We start from the raw sequence: 22,227 nt of genomic DNA, 5'->3' as shown, positions 1-22,227 counted from the left end.
CCCCCAAATCAAATAGTGTACTTTTTAGCATGTGATAATGCTATACTAGCACTGAGATAAAAACAGAGGTCCTGGTTTCATTAAGGCTTTCAGTTGTATTGCACAATATTATAAAGTAGGCATAATGCAGGAATTTGATTTCTCTTTTCTATTTGAATTCACTGTCTTCTGCTATATATTTTTAAGATACACATTTAAAATATAGTTATTCATGTGGTATGTCCAGACTGCCTGGCATACAGGAAACAAAGGCTTTTTGATTCTTTTCATTGCAATTTGGCATGTTCTACAAATTGTTGTAAACTTTAAAAAAAGATGTATTTTGTACACTTAAAAACCCCACACTGATTAGCATATATTTGATTACCAGGTATTTTTGAAAGTGATGATATCACTGTTATTGTGTCTGAAATGGAAAAAGCAAACAACTACTCCCAAAAGGTATTATTTGTATGTATTTTCCTAAGTTACATTTTTCTTCAGAAAAAAATTGAACAGTGTTTGTTTAGCTGACAATGCAGAAGACTAGACAAAAAGAAAGTCCTTGTAAGATGGGCAGGAATGTGCCACAGTGTAAGAATAGTCACTGTAGAGTAAATATGGACTAGAAAGCAGTTGTACAATAGAACTGCAGTGATTGGTGTGGGAGTGGCCATGATTCCGGATGAAATACTAGGAGTTTGCAGTTGAAGTCATTCTCCCTTTTGTTGCCAATCCTATGATGAATTCTTCTCAAGCAGAATTAATTGGTTTTTAAAATTATAGATATAAATATATTTAAAAGGTATATATATTATATAGTAAATCTATAATATTATGTTCCTATAAGTCACAGTGGAGGGAGGGGTTGTCATTGGCGCAATACATTTGTTCGATTCTAAAACAGTTGTTTTCTGAAGTGTACTAAGGATGTAGAACTACACCGTATCTCTCCATATTACATGCACGTGACTTTTTCCAAAGATATCTAACAAAGTGACTGAGGCAATATAGCCAGCCCGGCAGTATGGTTGTTGCTTCTTAGAAAAGTGTGTTTAGAAGGATATATGCAATAAGATATATGTCCAGAGGTCTGAGCACCTTGCTGCATTCAACTCTGAGTCACAAAAGTATTTCTAAAGAGAAGAGTTGGTGGATATTCAATGGGATCTTAAAATATTCTGTTGTCATTTAATAGTTGCATATACTTGGTTCATCATCTTCCAATTTGTTCTTATCTTGGTATGCGTACTGTTGCCTTTTCTTTTAGAATGTTTGTTCCGAGCAAGGAGGATTTCCTCCTTTGTGTTTGAGCAAGCACAGCACAAAGGGGTTTCTGTTCAGTTAGAGGTGTTAAGCACTACCAGATTAATAAATTTGGTATAGATTTTTTTTTATTATTGAAGTAATAAATACAGAATGCCTGTCTTTGAAATGTCATTTACTTAAATTTCACATATATGGGTTACTAAACAATGTGAACTTCTATTTCAGTGTGCATTCCTAGTGGAATCCGTGAAGCAACGTTCAGTAAATCAGTCTGTTAACCCATTTATACCAGGAGGCTCAAACGTGCTTATGAAGAAAGAGGACAGAAGGCCACAGAAGTTGCTGTCTCCTAAACCCACAGCTCTGAGTCTGGCTAGAATGGTTTGAAATGGTCCCATTTTTAAGATGTTGTGTGTTTTAGTTAGAGATCCTACCCAACTATCAGATGCTGCTCTTTGTGAGAGAAGTGCTCAGGCTGAAAATTTGAAGGGAGTAGAACAGCACTGTGATAGTACTCTGAATTTACATTTTAATGTGCATTCAAAATGCTACATAAACAAAAAGTACATCTTACTAACTCCTGCGAAGTAATTAATCATAATAGAACCACATTGTAGTGGTAATCCCGCCTTTCACCTTAAAAAACTTGGTGTTTGATGAAAGCAAAGGCAAAGCAGAAATGTGCTTTAACAAGTTATGTCTATTTTACAAGTCCTTCTAACAAGTAGTGAATTCTGTGGTATTCTGCTCATTTACAGATGAGACAGCTGCAGCTGAGTAGCATGTCTCTTACCTAACAAGAGAGCCAGCATAGAACAAGACATAGGATTCAGGATTTGTTTCATGCCCACTGTCTTTATTTCCATAGAGTTACACTACTGAGTCCTTTGGGATTTTGTTGTTTTCCTTGTTAATTTTGACTGTGTATGCATCTGTTCTGAGTGGGTGTGCAAATCTGTAACATACGTATGTGGCCAGTGCTTACCACTTTGGTGTATAAATGACTAGATCAGAACAGCCTATTGCAAAGGATGTAGTTAACTTCTGACCTGGAATTTTCAGATCTAATCTTTGAAATGGGAATGGCATTCTTAAGTGTAGGTGTGTTTATGTTGCAGAGGCCTTTGTACGTAAGCCCAAACAGGTCTTCCGTGCTATTTTATCAAAACCAATATATTCTGAACACCTCTTCACAAATGCAGGAAAGAAATTATCACTCAGAGATACAACTACATAGCGTAGTTTTATAGGGATTAAACCTGTGCAAAAACTGATACAGGTTTGTTTGTAGATGTTTGGTGATATTCATAGTAGAGCTGTATGTTAAATTAGAGATCAGTTACTTGAAGGCTCTGTGTCACAGCAAAAGTCTGATCCTACAATAGCGTTAAACAATTGTTCATGTTGTTTAGAAGACTGCTCAGCCCCTAGAGGGTTAAGCCTTACCTGAAGTAAAAATTACTGTTGTCTGCACTAGGTTTCCAATATTCAGTAAAACTCTGAGGAAAATACTATATAGTATATTCTATAAAACAGTGCTATTACCATACTAGACTGCTCCTTCGACTGGCAAAAATGTTCCAAACTCATCTTTCTGTATATGTTAATCTTTAGTTTTATGGCAGCAGATGAAATTAGCAAGATAATTAGAACTGAGCAATTGGAGTTCCTTAACCTAGCAAGAAATCACAAATTAACAAGTCATCATGGCAATCTGCTGACTTGTTAGAAGAGCCAGAGTAGCAGAATTAGACAATAATGAAGGATAGTTCCAGTTTTGAATAACACAGTAATGATCCAACTGAAATACTTTTAATTTTTTTATTATTATATGTGCTCATAGTATATTAAAGACAACCATGGTGGAGAGAGAAATGCTTCCGTAAGAGTACTGGCATGGCGTCCTACTAGTGCCAAAGCAGAAATTCCACCAGGTCTGTATGGATTAGGGGATTTTTGTCTTCAGTTTCTTTGGGTTAAAAGCAAATATTTAATTCGAGCTCTAATTTAAGTTTTAGATACACTTGCAATTTTCATCTTTAATTAGACTGATAGGAAACATTGAGTATGAGGTTTAGCTATAATGTATCTAGCATTCTTTTAGGTTGTGAGCAGAAGGAACGCTGCAAAACTGTATGACTATTTCCAGGTCATATGACTGAATATCCATCCTATATCAGGAAATGTCAAATGTGTGTGGTGGACAGTAGAGTCCTGTTTTGTCCCATGCCTGAATCCATAATTAGAACCTCACTTCTTTTAGTTTTCAATTCATACTCAATTTTTTTTTCAAAGGCTCTACAATTCAGAGATTTATTATGTTATTAGTTCAACATATATATTTCTGCTAATACTGTTAGATTCTGTTGTAATTAATATGCTGTTCCACTTGCTTTATCTATGATCCAGTAATGAAGCAAAAAAACCCCAAATGTCAGGTTATCTGAAGTGCTGGCTCTTGCAGCTGCTCCTGGTATATGAAACAGCTCTTAAATTGATTCCAGTCACTGTTGGTCCCTTAATGTTCGATTCCTTTCTCCTCCATTTTTGTAACTTTCCTGTGTTTTTTTTCTTTGCATCTTTGCTAACATCTGCAATTTTTTTTCTGCATTAAATTTGAGTCTTGAAATCTACTGATTTATTGAAATGAATATTGATATGTAGCAGTGCTTCCAAATCTGGATTAACATTTGCATATCAGAGTCTGTACAATGTAATTGGCTTTTTTAACAAAAACTATGCTTATTGTAAATTCCTAATCTTTTGACATTATGCCCTGTGGCATTCTTCTTGATGGTAATTTATAGATTTGTAAAAGTTCTGATTCCATTTCTATGAAAGTAGCATAAGAAGTTCTATAATACGGGTTTTTCTTAACCAATATCTAAGAAAATTAAGTATTTATAATTTTGGTAATAGAAAATTATGAACTGAAGAACAGGGTTGCATGTAAGAGTTTTATCTAGCTGAAGTAAGTCAACATATCTTTATTATTATTATTATTATTATTAGCACAAACAACAAAAGAATGGCCTCGGACTGAAAATAAAAGAAAGCATAAACCAAGAAAGCAGCCAGAGTTTTCTGCGTCGGTATTTTATACTGATAAAGGAAGAAATGTGGGTATGTGTTGTCAGGATATGGTGGGTGAAGCCTTTTTATTATCAGTCTTTCTATTAAACTGTTAGGATGTTAATCAGCGTGCTTTAAATAGCGAGTGGAAGTTAATTCTACTTATCAAATATTTTTGGTTTGATGTTTTTGGTTTTGGGCATAGCTTGGCTCTTTTGGGTTTTCTGGGTGTTTTGTTGGGGCTTTGGGGGTTGCTTTTTTCTGTGGTCTTTTTTTTTTTTTGTAAAGTCCTTTGGGATCTTTTGATCAAAGATGGTCTAAGGAAAAATGCTGTCATCATGGTTTAGATGATTACTCAAGATTTGGTTTAGAACTTTTTGAAGGTGACAATTTTTAAAAATAAGTGATTTTTTTAAAGTACTTTGATATATCGGAACTTTGAGGTTTTTTCACATGTGGAATTGTGTATGAAATGCTAGTCTGTGGGTTTCTGGGGGGGTTGTTTGGGTGGTTGTTTATAATCAGCAGTCATATGTGATTCAAAAGGACTGTGATTTAAACCTAGGGCTCCCACTATTACTTTGTTCATTTTCTTAACTAGGTATGGTATACCGAAAGTATCCAAAGATAACATGCATAAGAAAGTCTGTTCCCTCTGTTACACTGCCAAAAAAAGAGGAAATCTGTTCAAGCAAAGAGGTATTTTGCTCCTTACTAATAAAGTGCCATTTTAGAATTATCCATATGAATTAATGTGAACATGCTAATTGTGATTCTGTACAATGTATTATTATTTAAACTGTTCTAATATTTACTAACAACCAATTGTTCCATTTGTCTGTCTTGCAAGTGGCTGACCAAGTACAGTATTAAAAAGCTTAAACTGGAATTGCCCAGACTGATGTTTGGTCCAGGCTGTACTCACCAAAAGAAAACTGTGGAGTCTCTACACAAGGAAGTTTCAGCAAAATACTGTACTATCTTCCCTAGTGTTGAAATCAATGTAAGCTTTTGTGGATGCTGTATACTGACATCGTTGAAAGGCTCTGTATTTGTTTAAGACAATGCATGTTGATCAATGTTTGCGGCTTGGTAGTGTGACATTCCCTCCAGTATTCCCTGTTGTTTCTAAATCACCCTTCTATCAGAAAGCTGGAGAAGGTCTTTTATTCACCACAAAAAATATTGAGTGTGTTTGAAGTGCAAAGTGCGCAGGACTTTTAGAACGTGTGGTGCCTCCTCTGCTCATGCCGTGTGAAAAATAATTTTAAAATTTTAAATAAAGCTTTTAAAAATGATGTGTGAGTTGAAACTGGGAAAACGTTGGATCTCCATTGTTTTGGTTTGTGTAACGACTGGAGAGAAGTTAAGTCCAGGATATTATTCCTCTATTATATCTAAAACTGTCAGAAATAATGCAACAGATGCATCTGTCTAGTCAAATTATATAATTTTGTTTCCCAGCCCAACTGGCTGAGATGAGAACTAGGCCTTCCTAATTTGGGTAAACCAGTTATTTAGTAACAACAGAGTCACAAAAATTTTGTTACACTATTTCATAGAGGTAAAGACAAAAAAACGAATCTCCCTAAGGCAGACATTGCATATAATGCAGCTGACCTCAGATCTCCTGAAGTAAGATGCTCTTGTACAAATTGAATTTTTCCAGGGGGTTGTTAAACATCTGCAGTTTCAATCTAAAGAACTGGAAATGTACACTGAACAACTGGAGAAAGTGTTGCAGCGCTATATACAAAGAATACAGTGGCTTCTGTCAGGTACTGGTGTACATCTGTTTTTCTATAAAGCACAACTTAAACATACATAAAATCTTCTTGTCTGCTATTTATAATAGAATAAATATGAACGTAAGTCTGGACCTCAAATATGAATAAAGATCATCCATTTTGCATTTCACTGAAATTTTAAAAAGTATTTTTATGACAATAAAATAAGAATACAAGAGAATTGGGCATCTGTATAGCTGATAAGCATCTAGCTTGCTGTGAAATCGTTAGGGCTGTGATGTAAGTTTTTCCTTTTTTGTGTTGTGTTCATGAACACAAGGTTCCTGGTGTCAGAATTTTTCTATCAACAGAACATATACAAAAACATGTGCAAGCAAAACAAGCTTTTCTGTTTCTTTTGCTAAGAATGTGCCCTATTTAGAAGTTCAGCATTACTGCTAGTGAAAAGTATTTTGATGCCTCTGTTGCTCATAAAGATTTTTGTTGGGAAAGTTTAATTTTTTTCTGGATTGTAAAGTAAGAGCTGCAAATTTTTTAATGCAAGTTGCTACAATTGGCTAGTAATTAATGGTTGACAGTACTAGATTGGAAATGGCAGAAGACTTTTCTATTATTAACCTTTGAACTACCTCATTTCCACACAGATTAGAATTTATTTTGTAGAAATATGCCCAGAATAACCGCTAAAGACAGAAGATTTTACCGTTTGCTCAGTAAAATAATATGTTCAATAAAATAAGCTTATGTAATGACACTTAATTAGTTCTAATGTTCTGGCCCAGGAAGCCGAAGATTATTTGGTACCATTTTAGAAGCAAATGTCTGCGTTTTGATTGATACATCTGGTTCCATGGACCCATATTTGCCACATATCACAAAAGGACTTACCTCTCTTATCTGGGAGCAGCTGAGAAAAAATGAAGTCAGGTATGATGAACTACTGATAAAGACTGAAATCTACAGTTATTATGTAATAAGATTACTTAATAATTACAAATAATACAGTACTGAAACAAAAGTAATTATTATATGTTAATGTATAATATGCATGTGACATGAACTGCTTTTTCCAGATTTCTTTTTAACCAACTTTTAATTCTGAGCTCGCTAAATTTGAGCCTCTTTTGCCATAGGCTGACGCTGTTTATCCTTTTGGGCTCAGCATTCCCATAGATGTTCTGTTCATGCAGAGTGAGGCACGCTTTCTAACTCTTCCAAGCTGAAGACCTTAATCCAATTCTAGGCTCTTAGGGTTGGGGGTTTTTTGTTTGGTTGGGTTTTTTTTAATTGGGTTTGGATTTGTGTTTGGGTTTTGTTTGGTTGGTGGTTTTGTTTGGTTTTTTTTTTTAAATTGGGTTTTTGTTTCTGGGATTTATTTTTTGTTTTGTTTTTTTTTAATTTACTTCAAAAGTGGCTTATCCAGAGTGACTGGTAGCATTGGTTAGGGATAAATGCTGTGGGCCATTTTTCTCCTCAGGTTTAACCTGCTGAGATTTGCAGAAAATACAGAGAGTTGGAAGGGGTGTCTTGTAGAGGCAACTGATGAAACATGTCATGATGCTGTGCAGTGGGTGTCCAAATTCCATGCTCATGGTAATACATGCATCCTTATGGCTTTACAGGTTAGTGATTGTGTACCAATTTTTGGAGAAGGCATCATGTCTTGTGATAAAGTATTTCATCTGAGTGATTATATTTTAGGATAATTATTTCATCAAAGCATACAACATTTTTGTATGCAAAACACTGAACAGATAAAGAATCAAGCCACTGTTCTGGTCCACAGGGCTTAGAGATACTAGAATTCATTGCTCACATTGAGCTTAAGAAAAATGTGAAATGTAAATAGTTACATTAATATTTGTGTTCAGAGAATACTGGAGAGGGAAAACGGCCAGTTGCTCAAAATAACGCTTATGTAAAACTGTGGCTGTAATACATTTGCTCTGGGTCAAACAGGAATTTTAAAGAAGTAGTGTTTGTTGGAACCCCATGGGCATTGAGTACAATTCTTCAACTTCAGAAACAGGTAAAGAAACTTTTCTCCCATAAAAATTCTCAGTGTAGAAATTAAATAGTAGTAATAATCTAAAACAGAGACTGAAAGAACCTGCAATTTCATGAGATTTAAAATTTGAATCAAAAAAGAAATGTTGCCTTAAATGTATGATTCTTCTTCCAGACACCTTTGCAGAATCTCCTTATAAATTTTATGGAATTCATCATGAATCAAGTCCAGTAGAATTGTAAGACATGTCTATATTACAAAAATGTCCACTGAGTCAATTACCATAGCAAATTTTCATAATGTAAAAATGCCAAGTCCTAGTGATCCTGATTTTCAGACATTAAGCATCTTTAACTCCCACAAAATGTGATGTAAAAATTGTCAGCTGTTCTCTGAACCCACTTAATTTGCTTATTTCAATGAGTCAGGTTTTTTATGATGCCCTGCTTATGACTATATTGCCTTATGCTACAAATTATCTACTTGTTTATTTTTAAAATTTATATCCTTGATCTCTTTCATACTTAGTGAAAAGGAAAATACTAATTCAATTAATGATGTGGTAAATATAAAACTATCTTAAATCATTGGAACAGTGTTTTCATTCTTAAGTATATCTTTTATTATGAATGTACTAGTTATTTAAGCTTATTTTCTGCTTTTCAGAAGGCTCTCAGTTTCCAAGGTATAGAGGCACTATATGTGTTGACTGATGGAAAACCAGACACCAGTGGCAGTCTGATTTTGAAAGAAATTGAAAGATTGAGAAAGAAACAAGATATTAAGATCCACACCATTTCTTTTAGCTGTACAGACAGGTATGTGGTCTTCGTCTCCCACTGCGTAAATCCTTGAGAGAGTTGCCTTTAGGCACACAGAGAAGGGATATGCATCACTAGTCTGCAGCACTGAGGTCATTCCTGTAGTTCTGTCATTAGTCTATCATATACACATCCCTATAGAGGTATAAAAAGTTAATACACTGACCTGGACTGGAGCCAGGAGTGCCAGAAAAGTGCTAATGCTGGCCATGGTGGGGTGTAGGTTAAATCATGTATCTGGATGTTCCTTTTCAGGTACCTTTGCATCGTCCAGAACTAGGGACCGTGAGATAATATCAAAAAGTTGGCACTCCTCTAGATTCTCATTCATGGCTGTGCCTGTGTGACACAGGGAGCAGATAGCCAGACAGGCCACCAGTTCTTCAAACTTTGAGCATGTCCTGTCTGCCACCTCAAAATGCAGTGGTTGTCTCAGGTCTTCAAGAACTCAGCCTTGAATTGAATGCAGCATTGCCTGCCAACGCTTCTGTCCCAGCAGCAGTCATGGGGTTAACTTCTGGATAATTCCATTGGATTATCCAGCTGCCATGGGAAGATTTTGACCCTCTCATAGCACAAACTGACAAACAGTGTTGTTTCTGTTAGGTCCTAGGTTGCATCCTGGTGAACCCTGGGATGAGTGTTGCCACAGCAATAGAATAGAGCTGTTAAAAGAGATTAAAAAGTAAAAGAAATAAGAAGTTCAGGAAGGTGAATATGCAACAGAAAATGTCACCATAGGAAGGGCAAAAGATTTCAAAGCAGGACTGAGGATTGATGAGGAAGGACCAGCAGAATCTCAAGGAAGCCTGAGAGATGATACTCATAAGAAAATAGGGCACATAGGATGCTTGGACCATTCTGTAGAGCTTCAGGGTGTTCTCAGAGTTCTGGATGTTTCAGGAGTAATCTGTGGGCATGCCTGCTAGGTCTAGACTGGAGAACGTTGTGGTAGTACAACCACACTAATACCTGATAAAATCTTGAGAGCATGTGTGGACTGAAGTCTCTAGATCAGTTTCCTGCTAAAGGAGTATAGTTTGCACACAACAGAGCTACTGTGAGAGCCAAACCAACACATGGCAGACAAAAATAATTGGGAAATTTGCTTCAAAACTCCATCACTGCTCCAAATTAAATTGGCCAGATCCTATACTGCGATGGTAGCTAATAGACCTTAAAACTAAATCCCTCAAAAGTCAACAGTTATATGGATGTCATTTTTCAAGCCATTAAAAGCAGAGAAGCAGTAGACCTCTTGATAAGTCTGTGGTGTTTGTGATTTTGGAAGTGAGGTTTGACAGGAAGAGAGTGTCATTTTGTAAGCTTTTATATATCTTCCTGTCTGGTAAGCCTTTGAATTATTGGTCCTGAGTTGAAAAAGCCAACTTCAACTATTTACTAAAAGTCTTTTAATTATTAATATTTTGAGTTAATTTATTTGCCTATCATTTGGTTAACTGGTCAGTAACCAGTAACTGTCTGTTAAGGAAATCTGCTAATAAGGGAGAAAGACTGTAACTGACTACGAGTTACACTGAAACAAAATCTGCTGCTTCCTTTCAAAGAAATCTCCTAGTTAGTTGCAGAGATTTTAGTGTCCAGTTCTAGAATGGAATTAAACCTTGCAGCTTACTTGAAATTAATGGATGTATGGCTGTTTTTGACTTTGCAATGCTAGTGTTCGGGAGACAGGACTCTAAAATGATGTATGTATGGCAGTAAAAGTGTGTGATCTAGCATACTTCCAATAAGAATACAGTAAAAACTGTACCAGTTATCGCAATGGACCATGGCAAGTAATGGAGGCTTAGGCAAGAGAATAAAATATGGCTCATGTACCAAGTGTTCTTTCCCTTTATGGAGTCTCCCAGCTTTTGGTTTTCTTTCCCTGTGTAAAATATTACTGCCTTTTACCTGCCAGCCTGGCCTCTGGATTTCTTAGTTTAGTTTCTTTTTTTTGTTTCTATTGCTACACTGAACCTCTTGTCCAAAAATAGCCTGGTTTTGCAGGTTGTGACAGCTAAGCAGTGTATATTCTTCATTAGCAATTGACAATTAGAAATTACACAGAAGTATATAATCATGTCCTCCAAACTATTTGTTTTGATGTAATATTTTTTGAGGAATTCTTAGAAATTCTTTTTCTATTGTTGTTGCTTTCAGAGAAACAATTTTCATAAGTAGCTTACTACTTTGTTGTTAACAGAGGAGCTAACGAATTTCTGAAGAAGCTTGCTTCCCAGACAGGAGGGCGCTACCATTGCAGTTTTGGAGATGTGGATGGACAATTAGCAGCACACAGAATGTTGACAGAGGGGCTTGATGACGATGATGTATGTTGAGTTGACTGGTTTTCTTAGGTTTGCTTTTGTTTCATTTCAACTAAGTTCTTCATCGGTAGTCACACTACATTTAAAAAAGAAAAATCATGAGAAAAATTAATACAAAACTCCTAAGATACTTCACATAGAAACTGAATGGAGAAATCTTAATATTTGGCTTTGCCTCTCTGCTGGCTGCCTTGGTCAGATGACCAAAGCCGTTTCAGAAGTATACAGTGCATTGTAGCTTTTGAAAGGAAGCAAAAAAATATATTGTATCTGGGCACTGGTTTTTAAGCTAACTTTAGCTTTTACTGTGCTTTCTTATCCTTACCATCTTGTATTTCATTTATGTAACTCTAAAATTCTTATACAGCGTTTAGCACATTAATGCTCAAACAGGAGACCTCAGGGATTGCCATGGCAGAAAAATATGTTAGTGAACAGAACTATATTTAAGCCAGAGTTGCTCTGCTCTCCCCCTGTAAGACAAGACCTTCTCGGCAAGTAGGTAGGAGTAGGGAGATATAGACCTTAGGCTCAGTTAACTAAGTTGGTAGAAACTGAAAATAATAAATAGGTGCAAGTTAAAGTAGAATATTTTAATTCTGTTTTCAGGATCCAGTCTTCCCTTACTTTGAAGGAGATGATTTAAAGAAACTTACTCAAGAAGTAACAAAAGCTAGAAGATTCTTAAAGCAGGCAAAATCTTTGAGGTGAGTCTGTATCAAGAATCTTTAAATAATTGGGGTTTTATTTCATGAAAGGAAGACAAGAATATCTGACTTCCAATATTTGTTATTTAAAAAAGAGTTGCTGTTTCTTTCCTTGTACTGTCAATGTTAGGGGTTTTTTTGAGGCTTGGAAAATGACACGCAAGCAAGCTGTCTGCATCAGAAGGATTTAGTTTTAAGGTCTTACACAGTTAACTACCATCATAGTGAAGGATCTGAGCAGATTCTAACACTGTGTTATACTTCACAGTTGATGTTTTCTCTCAGTAGTTGTCCCTCCATTTCTTATGTCAAACAGAATTTACATTAAGTTGTTCCTTTCCTTGCTGAGCTCTATCATCTGCCAAATCAATGTATTTCTCTTCTGTTATTAAAACACAAAATTGATTCTTGTTAATGTGATGCAATGTTCTTTTTAGTACCTCTTCCCTTAGTATGACTTCTTACTCAGAAATGCAAATTACTTTTCTTTGCCAAAATCTGTATGGGCTCCTTCTATCCTACCTTATCCTGACTTCTCTAACTGCATCATCATCCATTCTCTGTCTGCTAGAATTATGTTCTCGGAATGGAATAAATGTGAGGTCTTCCTTCTGTTCTCAGACAATCCTGTCAACCCATTTACTTTTCAAGTTATCATCAATCTCCCTTTCTTTTTGCCTCTGAAGACCTGTAAAGTTTCTACTGTCCTTTTTCTGGGAAGATTCCCTAAGCCTTCCTCTTCATTCCTCTTACACTTCCTGATTTACTGAAGGATCTAACAAAATCATTCTCCTCTCAGAGATGTCAAAATCCTTCTCCTCTCAATCTCAGTCTTTTTCTGCTTTCCTAAATAACTTGACTCTTAACCTTTTTCCTTTCCTTATTAAGTCTCGGGCCCACAAGAATTTGTCCTGGGTCTTCTCCTCTCTCCTCCTTTACTGTAATGTAATAAGAATGTTCTGCCAACACTCTTCAGGTTTTTCTCCCTTTCTTTTCTTTTCCTCATCTTCTCTTCAGCCTCCTCCCTCACCATGAAGTTTCCTTTTTCCTTTTCTGTTAACAGGTATATAACAGATAACAGTACAACATGGCACCAGGCAGAGGCATCCCAGCAGACTCCAAATAGCTAAGTCAGTTCCTGGAAGCAGCATAGCCCTGTTGGCACTGCATGCCATCTCTATCTCAGTAAACTGAATTGGCTCAGGTGGCAAACTATCGCTGCTGCTTCTGGTATCTCTCAGAGCTAGCTTTGATACCTGCCTAGGGCTGGACTGAAGGGCAGTTAAATTGTGTTGATCCTTTCGTTTCTTCATTGTTTCACTTTCTAACTGCCAATCCAGAACCAGAAAGTGCTATTTCAATAGTAATAGCGGGTAAACATACTTGCAAAGAGCTTTAAAGTGCATTATACCTGCTCAGTGAAAAGATTTTCTGTCACACAAGGGCATGGCCAAACAGAGGTACAAAGCTACTATATGTCTCTCTGAAAAGCTGCTGTAATTCTTTGGGTTTTGTTTTTCTTTCAAACAGGTTATTACTACAGAAATGGAATGTAAACCAAAAGAACAATTCAGGCTTTAAAAAAAGTGCTCAGGTAAGCAGTCATCTCAAATAGATCGTAGTTTATATATAGGTAATATATTTCAGTAAAAGGATAGTGTATCATAAGCCTAATGTAAAATGTATTAATTTCCAGCAGTGACTTTTTCCGAAGTTGAAAATATTTGTAATGATTTTAGTTCTTAGCTGAGCTAGTCCACAGTATAATCTTATTTACACAAAGATAGCTATGTTTTGGGTGAAAGGAGCAAGGCAGATGTGATTTTACAGTTATTAATGGTTTAGCTCTTTCTAAGAGCAAACAGCTAAGCACATTAGAGAGTTAGGACAAGATGTAATGGCTGTAATAACTGCTCCATGGGCTGCCTGATTTATCAGTTAAAGGAACAAGCCTGACCCCACTAATAGTAAAGACAGCCTCAGCAAACACTGGGCTATTGTTACAAAGTTGTGGGAGAGGCAGCTGGACAAACTAAACCTCTCACAGAGCCAACATGCTGCTTTTAAATTGGCAAAGTAAAAATTACAGGAAAAGATAAATTGCTTTCTCAAGGTTAAACAGGACAGAAGCATTTGTCACAGAGTTGTCTGAGAGGAAAAAGTGGACATGTAGACAATTACAGAGAGAGTTGCACTAGAGAACTTAGGCCTGCCAAGATATTAATGAAGGAATTGGGTAAGGCAGATATTTGGTGAGAGTGTTTTTTAAATCCTTGTTTCTGTAGCTGTAGTTTGTACTTTGATTGATTAAGAATGCTTCCTTCATGGAGGATGGAACCTGGTTAAGTATGTGTGGAATTCAGCATATAAGGGCTGATCAATAAAGAGGTGCTTGGAGAGGAAACAGATATATAACCATCCTGTAGTAGCAAAGTTGTTACAGGTATGTATAGGCAGAGGCTAGTGTTCTACAACCATCTCTGTCATTCAGGCTTCCAAGGTAAACTGTATTGCTTGTAAAGTGTATAGGAAGGCATTCCTGTTAATGTGCTTCAGAAAGGACTTAGCATTGTGATGGTCAGCCTATGCAGTTTATATATTTTGAATTGTATTTAAAAAGCTATTCATGTGCTTGACTTGTAGGATTAAATTCTAGATGAAGAAAAGACGCTGAAGAGGTTTGGAGTGGTGCTGCTAGCCTGCTTCTTTTCAGAGTGTGCTTAAATCTTCCAGCTTCAAGCAGAAAGAGGGAAGATGTATTCTTTGTCTCTGAACTTCTTGCAAGAGAAGTTACAGATGATAAGTGCAGCTGACTTATTCCACTTGCAGATTTTGCAGGACTCAAATCAAGCCCTGAACTCTCCAAAGTTTAAATATAAGTGGAGGATATTTTTCAATATAGCTAACACAAATTTTAAGAGTGTAATGTATTTCTAATATAATTAGTAGTTATACAGAATCACAACTTCTGTTTCTCTTCTATTCTACTGCATAATACTAATAATTGCTTCAATCAGTTAGTATGGCCAAGGTGTCTTTTTTGGCAGTGGTTTGAGACTTCTTTGCTGGTGCTCATTATCCCTAACAGATGGGACAGATGGCTGTGATACTAGAAAGAGAATTCTCTACACCAGTTAGGGACAGGAAGTCCAAGAAATAACCTTAGTGCAGAAAACAAAGCTTGGAATGAATGTTCTTGCCAAAAGAAGTTTGCTAATAATTATTTTGACTCCTTTTTATGTTGGCAGTAGAGAAAGATATAGAGTTGATGATTCAGAAATCATCAGACATGCAAACAATTAATATCTTGTTGTTGATAAAGCCTTGTTATGTTTTTATAACTAGATACTGACAGTCTTCTAAGCAATTCTGTTAAACTCTTACCTGTGTCCTGTCCTAGAGAGGTTAAAAATATGTTTGCCAGTACTATATAAGAAAATCCAGTTTAAGCTAACTGCAGTAATGAGGCATATATTTTTCCAGTTGATTTATGCAATACATGTTTCATTTAATGAGGAACTCTGCAATAACAGCTGCATCTCCTGAGTGCCAGCTGATAGGAATGGTTGGATATACTTTGATACGGGATATATTGTCTTTTCTTTCCCTCCATCTTTTTTGTCTCCATAAAGAATTAAAAATAATTTCTATGACAAAAGTCTCTTCTTAGTGTTGTATGCTCTGCACCAGCTGACTCCCGCGTTCCGTGTTAGTACCAGCCTACTGTGAAATACTGCATTTAAAATGGAACTTTGTGCTATGCATCACTTTCTGTGATTTTATTAGTATATGTGTTGGTATGTGTGTAACTACTGAGATGCTTTGATATGAAAAAGGTAATTGTAAATTAGTAGGACTAGTTACATTTTTATTTGGGGTATATAAATATTAGATGATGGTCACTGATAAAATGAGTGGATTTGTACTAATGGAAATGTTAAAACAGTAAATCCAGGGAAAAAAGGATAACGTTTCTGTATTGCCAAAAAGAGGTTCTTATTTATTCCTCAGAGGATTTAAGACGTGTCACAGTACTGTAGCACAGATTCTGATATTTTTATGAAGGTTTTTTAAAAGAATGTTAAAACAAAATATACTTGTGCAGGTATGTTAAATGATATCAGAGACTTCTTGTGAAATAAGATAGTAATGTATGCATCAGATTTCGCAAATGTGGATAAGCATCACAATATTTCAGTGTGGTGTGCAATCTGTCACACCTCTCATTTACAGCCTTTTTTTTCCCTCTATAGTATTTGGTGTTCAGAGGTTTTACTCATTTAAAACAACTCCGTTTACACAATGTATCTATAGACTGATTGTCAGTGGATCTATGTAATCCTAAACTCACGACAACCTACACTAATACCCATCTCTCACTAGGTTGGTTGGTTTGGTTTAGACAGGTCATTCGTTTCTGTGGGCAGAGCATAGCAAGTTTCTCTGGTTCTCTTGAGCATGCTCCCAGACTTAAGTAGGTGTTAGGAATTCAGGAGTCCTCTCTTTGCTGGTGGTGTGAGCTAAGGGTTTCCAAGTCTCCAGTTCAAGAAAAGTGCAACTGAAAAGTAAGGAACAAATGTTGACATTAGAATTTGTGTCACCACAGAAGCTATAAAATAGTTAGGCGTTACAGTATTTAGCCATTGCATCCTGTCCAACTTCAGTTCTTTTGTAAGTGTTTTCAGGCTGTGCAGCCTCCCTCTATCCTTCTAAAGCCTTGTTGTCTTGCAGGCTGGCCAGTTCTGCTATCTGCTCAGGGCAGCTCCTTTCTTTAAAACATAGTTTCTGTCTCCTGCCTATTATGTGCCTGGACACTCTCATCCTACCTGCTCCCACCAATCTGAGGGCTACTTAGTCAGGAAAACATTTTAAGGAGATGGTTCAGCTGTGATGACCTGATTAGTCAAGTGCTCTGTTAATGACTTTTCTATGTTGATCTGTCATGTGTATGTCATTGCTCTCCTGGTTTCTGTTTTCTGGAATGCAATTCACTGTATACAAGACATAATAAAAATGGAATTTTATAATTGACAATGATGTATATTTTTCTGCCAGCTTGTTAGTAACTCATGTCATTGCTGTGACTCACTGAATATGTTCATTTGCATGCAGTGAATTAAAGATAAACAGCTAAACCAGTTGCTACCTTGAAGTATGCATTCTACCTTGTATCAGAAGAGTGCTGGTTTGCAGCAAAAGTGAGTAACTTCCATGTGGAGCAGCTCATGTACTGCCATCATTTACAGTCAACTTCCAGCGGCTGTGCTACAGTTAACTGGTGCAGATGTGCATAAAAGCTTAGTATGGACTGGCGGTTCAGGAACTCCTCTGTTCATCGTTCAGCCATACATGCTTCAGGGGACAACAACCTTCAGAAGGGTGTGACAGCTTGGGATAGTAACAAATTATTCCATCTAAATACACCTGAATTTGAGTCAACCGCAGGAAGTTCATGCTGCTTCTAAGGAAGTTAACAGCAACATGTTTTTGTTGTGCTCTGTCCTTTAGAATTCTGTCCACTAAGAATTTCTCTGTGCTTTGTATGTTATCTACTATTAGCATGTGTCTAGGTTTGTAACTACAAAAGTTCCAAGACATTAGGCACCCAAACTTGTTAATGCAACTAAGTCACAAGAATTTTCATTGAATCATTTTAATGCATCTCAACCAGTTAGATGTATAAAGGATACTTTTCATTCCAACGAACTTCAGTCCTCTGTGAAACCATCTTAAACAGGTGCCTATTAGATGTTTGCTTTCTGAATAGTTTAAAAACAAAAAAAAAGAGAGAGAGGAAGAAGGGAAAATCCAATTCCAGAAACCTGCCAGTATCAGAAAACACCCTGTTTCTTCCCCATGTCTGTTACAATAACGAGAATCTAGGTTTTAGGTAACTATATTGAATGCAGTGGTGGAACCACCATATGAGGAGGTTGATAATCCTTGACTCGTATCATATGAGACTTCATCAGTTAGAATCTTAAATTCTACCCAGTGTTTGATAGGTAGATTAGGCTGAGTTTATAAGCCACAAATTTGCATGCTTTCAGTGATATGGACTGCCTCTGTAATTGCAGCCACATTTAATGTGGTACCGAAGCTCGCTCTTAATAGATAAATAACTAGCAAATAACAAACTCATCACTTTTAGAGGGCTTTTCCTTTCCTACTTGACAAGTTCTGCAGCTTTTGTTACGATTTTTGGGTTAGTAACAACGATAAAGATGAGTGGAACTTTGTAAATTAAACTTGGTAGAAGTTATGACAAGATTTTGAATGATATCTGACTGGCATAGTGCAAAACAGATCCTCCTCTTCCATCTGTCCTAAGCCACCTCCCATGCCCTCATTACTCCTCCAATGTATTTGGGCATGAAAACAAACCACATAGTAGTAGTGATCATCTGTACTTCTCTTTTCCAGTGCAATGACTGTTAGAAAACCTTTGAATTAAAAGGAAACCTATTAGGATTGGTCTTCAATAATCTTTTTAAAACCTGCATATATGTAGCTCCTGTGGTTTTTTTTTTCTCTGATTCCTATATGTAAGAAGCCAAGCTGTTATCCCTGCTCATTATATAGAAACATGCCTTTATTCAGTACAAGTTCATGCAGTATTTTTATTTATGATGCGTTTATATTCCTTCCCTTCAAATATTGCATAAACTGCCTCCTTAACTAACAAGACCTAAGAGCTGATAAAGGGCATGTTCATTGTTGCTGTTAGAAGTTGCTTTGTTTCTTCCTGTAATTCCAGCCTGACTTGGCAAGGCAGTCTCACAGTTATCATTTCATTTGGCCTGTAAATCAATCTGCGTAGCATGCAAAGCAACCACGTATGCAGAGTAAACGAGAACAATGTAACCTGAAAAGCATTTTATATGACATGTTCCAAGGCTGTGCTTTGTAGTATTTTTGCGAACTTTATACTTTCCATGAGGAAACAGTGAAATATGCAGAATCGTAACACAAATAAATACACAAAGTCACAGGAAAAAGGAAGGAATAGAGTGAGAATGTTTATGTAAGTTAATGAAGAACTGAGGGATTTAAGAAGAATCTGGTCTCTTAGCCTTGCAGCTAGCTGTCTGAAGAGTATAGTAGAAAACCTTGATTTTTTTTTCAGACCTTTTTTAGGAGGAAAAACGTGTCTAAGTACTAAATATCACTGGGTTTAGAAACACTGATAGTAGTAAAAAGAAAAAGCCATTAACAGATGAGAGTACATAAGAAAAACAGAAAAAGCATAGTATCATCTCTACTAAATGTATATTTGTAACTTTCTTGTTATTATATTATACAGAAATGTATAATTGCATTGCCATATGCAAGAAATGTCTTTACAAAAGACAAGCTATTGAAATGCATAGTGATGAATGCTTAATATCTTTGCCTAATGAAAAATGGGAGGGAGTTTACTGCCCAAAGGATCATAACTTAGTCCTAGTTTACAGTTGTTCTTTTGCTGTATTAGGAATCAAAAACGCACCTTTTGTCTAATAACAGGAATAAGGTTCTACGTCTTTTTTTCCCTTCTGGCATGGACTTACAGCATGATGTGGGTAAGTTGCTTTGCCTCTGTTTCTTGCTTTTCTAACTTAGCAAGGAATGTGAAGAACGTTGCATTATCATAAAGTATTTAATGGTGCATTTGAATGATGCATACTTTGAGTATTAAATTACATCTTTCGTTGAATTAATATTGTGTTGGGAAACTTTTTTAAGGACAACTTCATTCCTTAGAAATGTCTGATATGTACTAATATTTAGCATTTGATTACATGAAACATAAATATTCTTAAATTCCCTTTCCCAAATTCAGATCCTATGATTTCTCTTTTTGAAACAAAAATTCTAAGCACAGCAAGGTATGATGTTTAGAGGAGAGTTCTGTTCTTTTCCTCTTTTCCATTAACATTGCAAGACCTGACTAAAATGCTTTTTAACATTTTCTGTCATCTCTCACTTAAAATGTGAATACCTCACTATTTTCACTTGACTTCTCTCGGTTTTCTGTTGTCTTAGACTAAATCCTTGTTATGAGGATGATTGTTTTTGAAGTCACAAAGAGCTAAGTGCCTTTAGTCGGAAGTACTTACACCCTGCAACAGATCCATCCAGACTATTTTGGGGTTGCAGAGAGGATCAGCGATTTGGTACGTTGTCCAAACAAGTTTCACCACTCTGAGTTCATATGATTGTGTCAGTACATATGACTGGGCACCTGGTTGTGAACAAGTGCACAAGGAGGTGTTCAAACACATGATGAGCCTGGACAACGCTACTGATTTAGGGCTCAGATATAGAATTTTTAATAAGTCAAATGAAAAGAGGATATTTTTGTGCTGCAGTTATTTCAGCAAAATCCTATCCTTGAGATAGCTTTAAGAGAGAGCTTAGTCTCTTAAGTTTTTCTGCTATTCTTCTGCCCTCGGGCGCTGCAGAACATCCCATCCTGCCTATGACTCAGGCCAAACATCCGGCTGTCATTTTAACTCGGACCTCTGTCTAGCTCTTCATTCTTTGGTTACGTCTCTGTTAAAGGCTCCTTTCGGCATAGTATCTTCTACACAATTAAAAACCCTCATTTGGGTTCCTATTACCTCACAGCTGGAGCATGGGTCCTGTTGTGTGGCCTGAAAATGCAGACCTACGAAGTTAATAGGACCTGCTGAATGAAAGGGACAAAGCCCCGGTCTCCTCACATCTGTCTCCTAGGCCATGATCTAATACTCCTCTACGGTCCAGTACCCAGCAGTGGTGTCCACAGAACTAGCATGGGGACAAGAGTGTTCCTTTGTACACTGGAGACATGTAGTGTCTTGTCTTTCTCATGCCCTGAGTCCTACTCACTCTTACTCAATTCAGATGTATCGGTGGGTCTATCAGCATGTGATTTGAAATCAGCTTGTGTAAGCTTACTAGATTCCTCTGTGAAACAGTGCAATTACATTTCAACACTATTTTACAGTCTGGATGTGAGTAACACTTTGATAAGCCAACATAACATTTCAGAAACGTGGACCTTTTTCATGTAAATAAGCAGGCCAACTCTCTGACACCTTGCTGTTGTATTTTATGCGGTCATCTTCTAGAAGTACTGGATGTTTTGTCTATTTCTGTGTGCCTACATGAACTGTGAGTGGTTATAGGAGATAAAATAGAAAAGAGCAATGTAAAGTTGTGATTCGAGACCAGAAGAAAGCTTAAATATTAATGCAGCAGCTTTTTCATTGTAACTTTAGCTTCTGTTTCTTTCAAAAAGACTTAGCAGGATGTAGAGACTAAAATACGGCCACCCTTTTTGTCATTACAGATAGTAGAATAAGCATAACAGGAGAGGAACAAAATACCAGTTCTGAAAGCTCTTCTTATGTGTATCCTTGTGGCTAAGGTGGAACCCAAAGCCAAGTTAAAATGCTCTTTGTTGATTTTCACTGAGTGATGAGGGATTGATATGCTATGAATAAGATGACCAGCTGCTTTGACTTGTGGAGGAGTTCTGTAGTAGTCCAGGGCTAGAATAGCCACTTTCTTTCTTGGATTAAATGGTAAAAGCTGTCAGTGCCGTGGACAGCTCAAAGGAGACAATTTGGTATTCTTGGGGGTTTTATAGCGAGCTGGGTTTGTCACTAATCCGGCAATCTGAGAAGTGCATATGAGCCTGACAGGTTCAAAGATTCTAGTTCTAATGCAGACTACAGGGACTTAAATACATATATGTTATGCTAAAATATATTTGCTTAGGTGTCAGTTTGAGTTCTTGTCAGCACATGAACTTTAAATTACATTTAAATTGCAAAGTCACCTATGAACTTGAGGTATTTCTAACATGCCAACATTTAAAATTCAAGTAATTTATATTTAGACTTGGGAGTGTTTCTTCAGCATTTTAACTACTGCTCTGAGACCTCATTTTAGACACACCCATTTAAAAATGTTGGCTTTGATTTCTCATTGTTTAATTTGCAAAAAGATACGTGTTTGAAAAGCGCTTTAAAATCTTAGGCTCAGAGAATTTCTGTAATTATTAATCATTTAATGAATTATTCATTTTAAATTCATTATTTAATAGTTAATCACCTTTTCCTGTTCTGTTGTGTACCAGTTTGCTGCCTATACTTCACTCGTCTTAGAAGCCACAGAACAACCCTTGTGCCTACAGTTAAGCCTCTTTGCAAATACATAGATAGAAGAGTCAGGATGAAAGTGCTAAGTACCACTGCCAAATAAGATTTTTGTTTCTTTTCTTTATCCAAATTTAGATTGAAAACTGTAGGTAGAAGGAGA

General features: G+C 36.5%; 1 protein-coding gene across 1 annotated transcript in view; it reads left to right on the top strand.

Annotated features, from left to right (window-relative positions):
- VWA3A (von Willebrand factor A domain containing 3A) overlaps nucleotides 1-22,227 on the top strand; it is a 42,237-nt gene that overhangs the window by 19,551 nt on the left and 459 nt on the right. Inside the window, exons 20-32 of the mRNA XM_075105076.1 lie at nucleotides 371-441; nucleotides 1,474-1,629; nucleotides 3,092-3,182; nucleotides 4,261-4,371; nucleotides 4,922-5,019; nucleotides 5,171-5,323; nucleotides 5,990-6,098; nucleotides 6,851-6,995; nucleotides 7,546-7,690; nucleotides 8,743-8,894; nucleotides 11,107-11,233; nucleotides 11,840-11,937; nucleotides 13,468-13,531. Of these exons, the coding sequence (XP_074961177.1) occupies nucleotides 371-441; nucleotides 1,474-1,629; nucleotides 3,092-3,182; nucleotides 4,261-4,371; nucleotides 4,922-5,019; nucleotides 5,171-5,323; nucleotides 5,990-6,098; nucleotides 6,851-6,995; nucleotides 7,546-7,690; nucleotides 8,743-8,894; nucleotides 11,107-11,233; nucleotides 11,840-11,937; nucleotides 13,468-13,531 (1,520 nt within the window). The remainder of the gene's footprint in view (nucleotides 1-370; nucleotides 442-1,473; nucleotides 1,630-3,091; nucleotides 3,183-4,260; nucleotides 4,372-4,921; nucleotides 5,020-5,170; nucleotides 5,324-5,989; nucleotides 6,099-6,850; nucleotides 6,996-7,545; nucleotides 7,691-8,742; nucleotides 8,895-11,106; nucleotides 11,234-11,839; nucleotides 11,938-13,467; nucleotides 13,532-22,227) is intronic.

Source organism: Phalacrocorax aristotelis, chromosome 10 (genome assembly GCF_949628215.1).
Source record: "Phalacrocorax aristotelis chromosome 10, bGulAri2.1, whole genome shotgun sequence".
Classification (NCBI taxonomy): domain Eukaryota; kingdom Metazoa; phylum Chordata; class Aves; order Suliformes; family Phalacrocoracidae; genus Phalacrocorax; species Phalacrocorax aristotelis.
The sequence above is the reverse complement of the archived record's forward strand: the minus strand, read 5'-3'. Positions and strand labels throughout refer to the sequence as shown.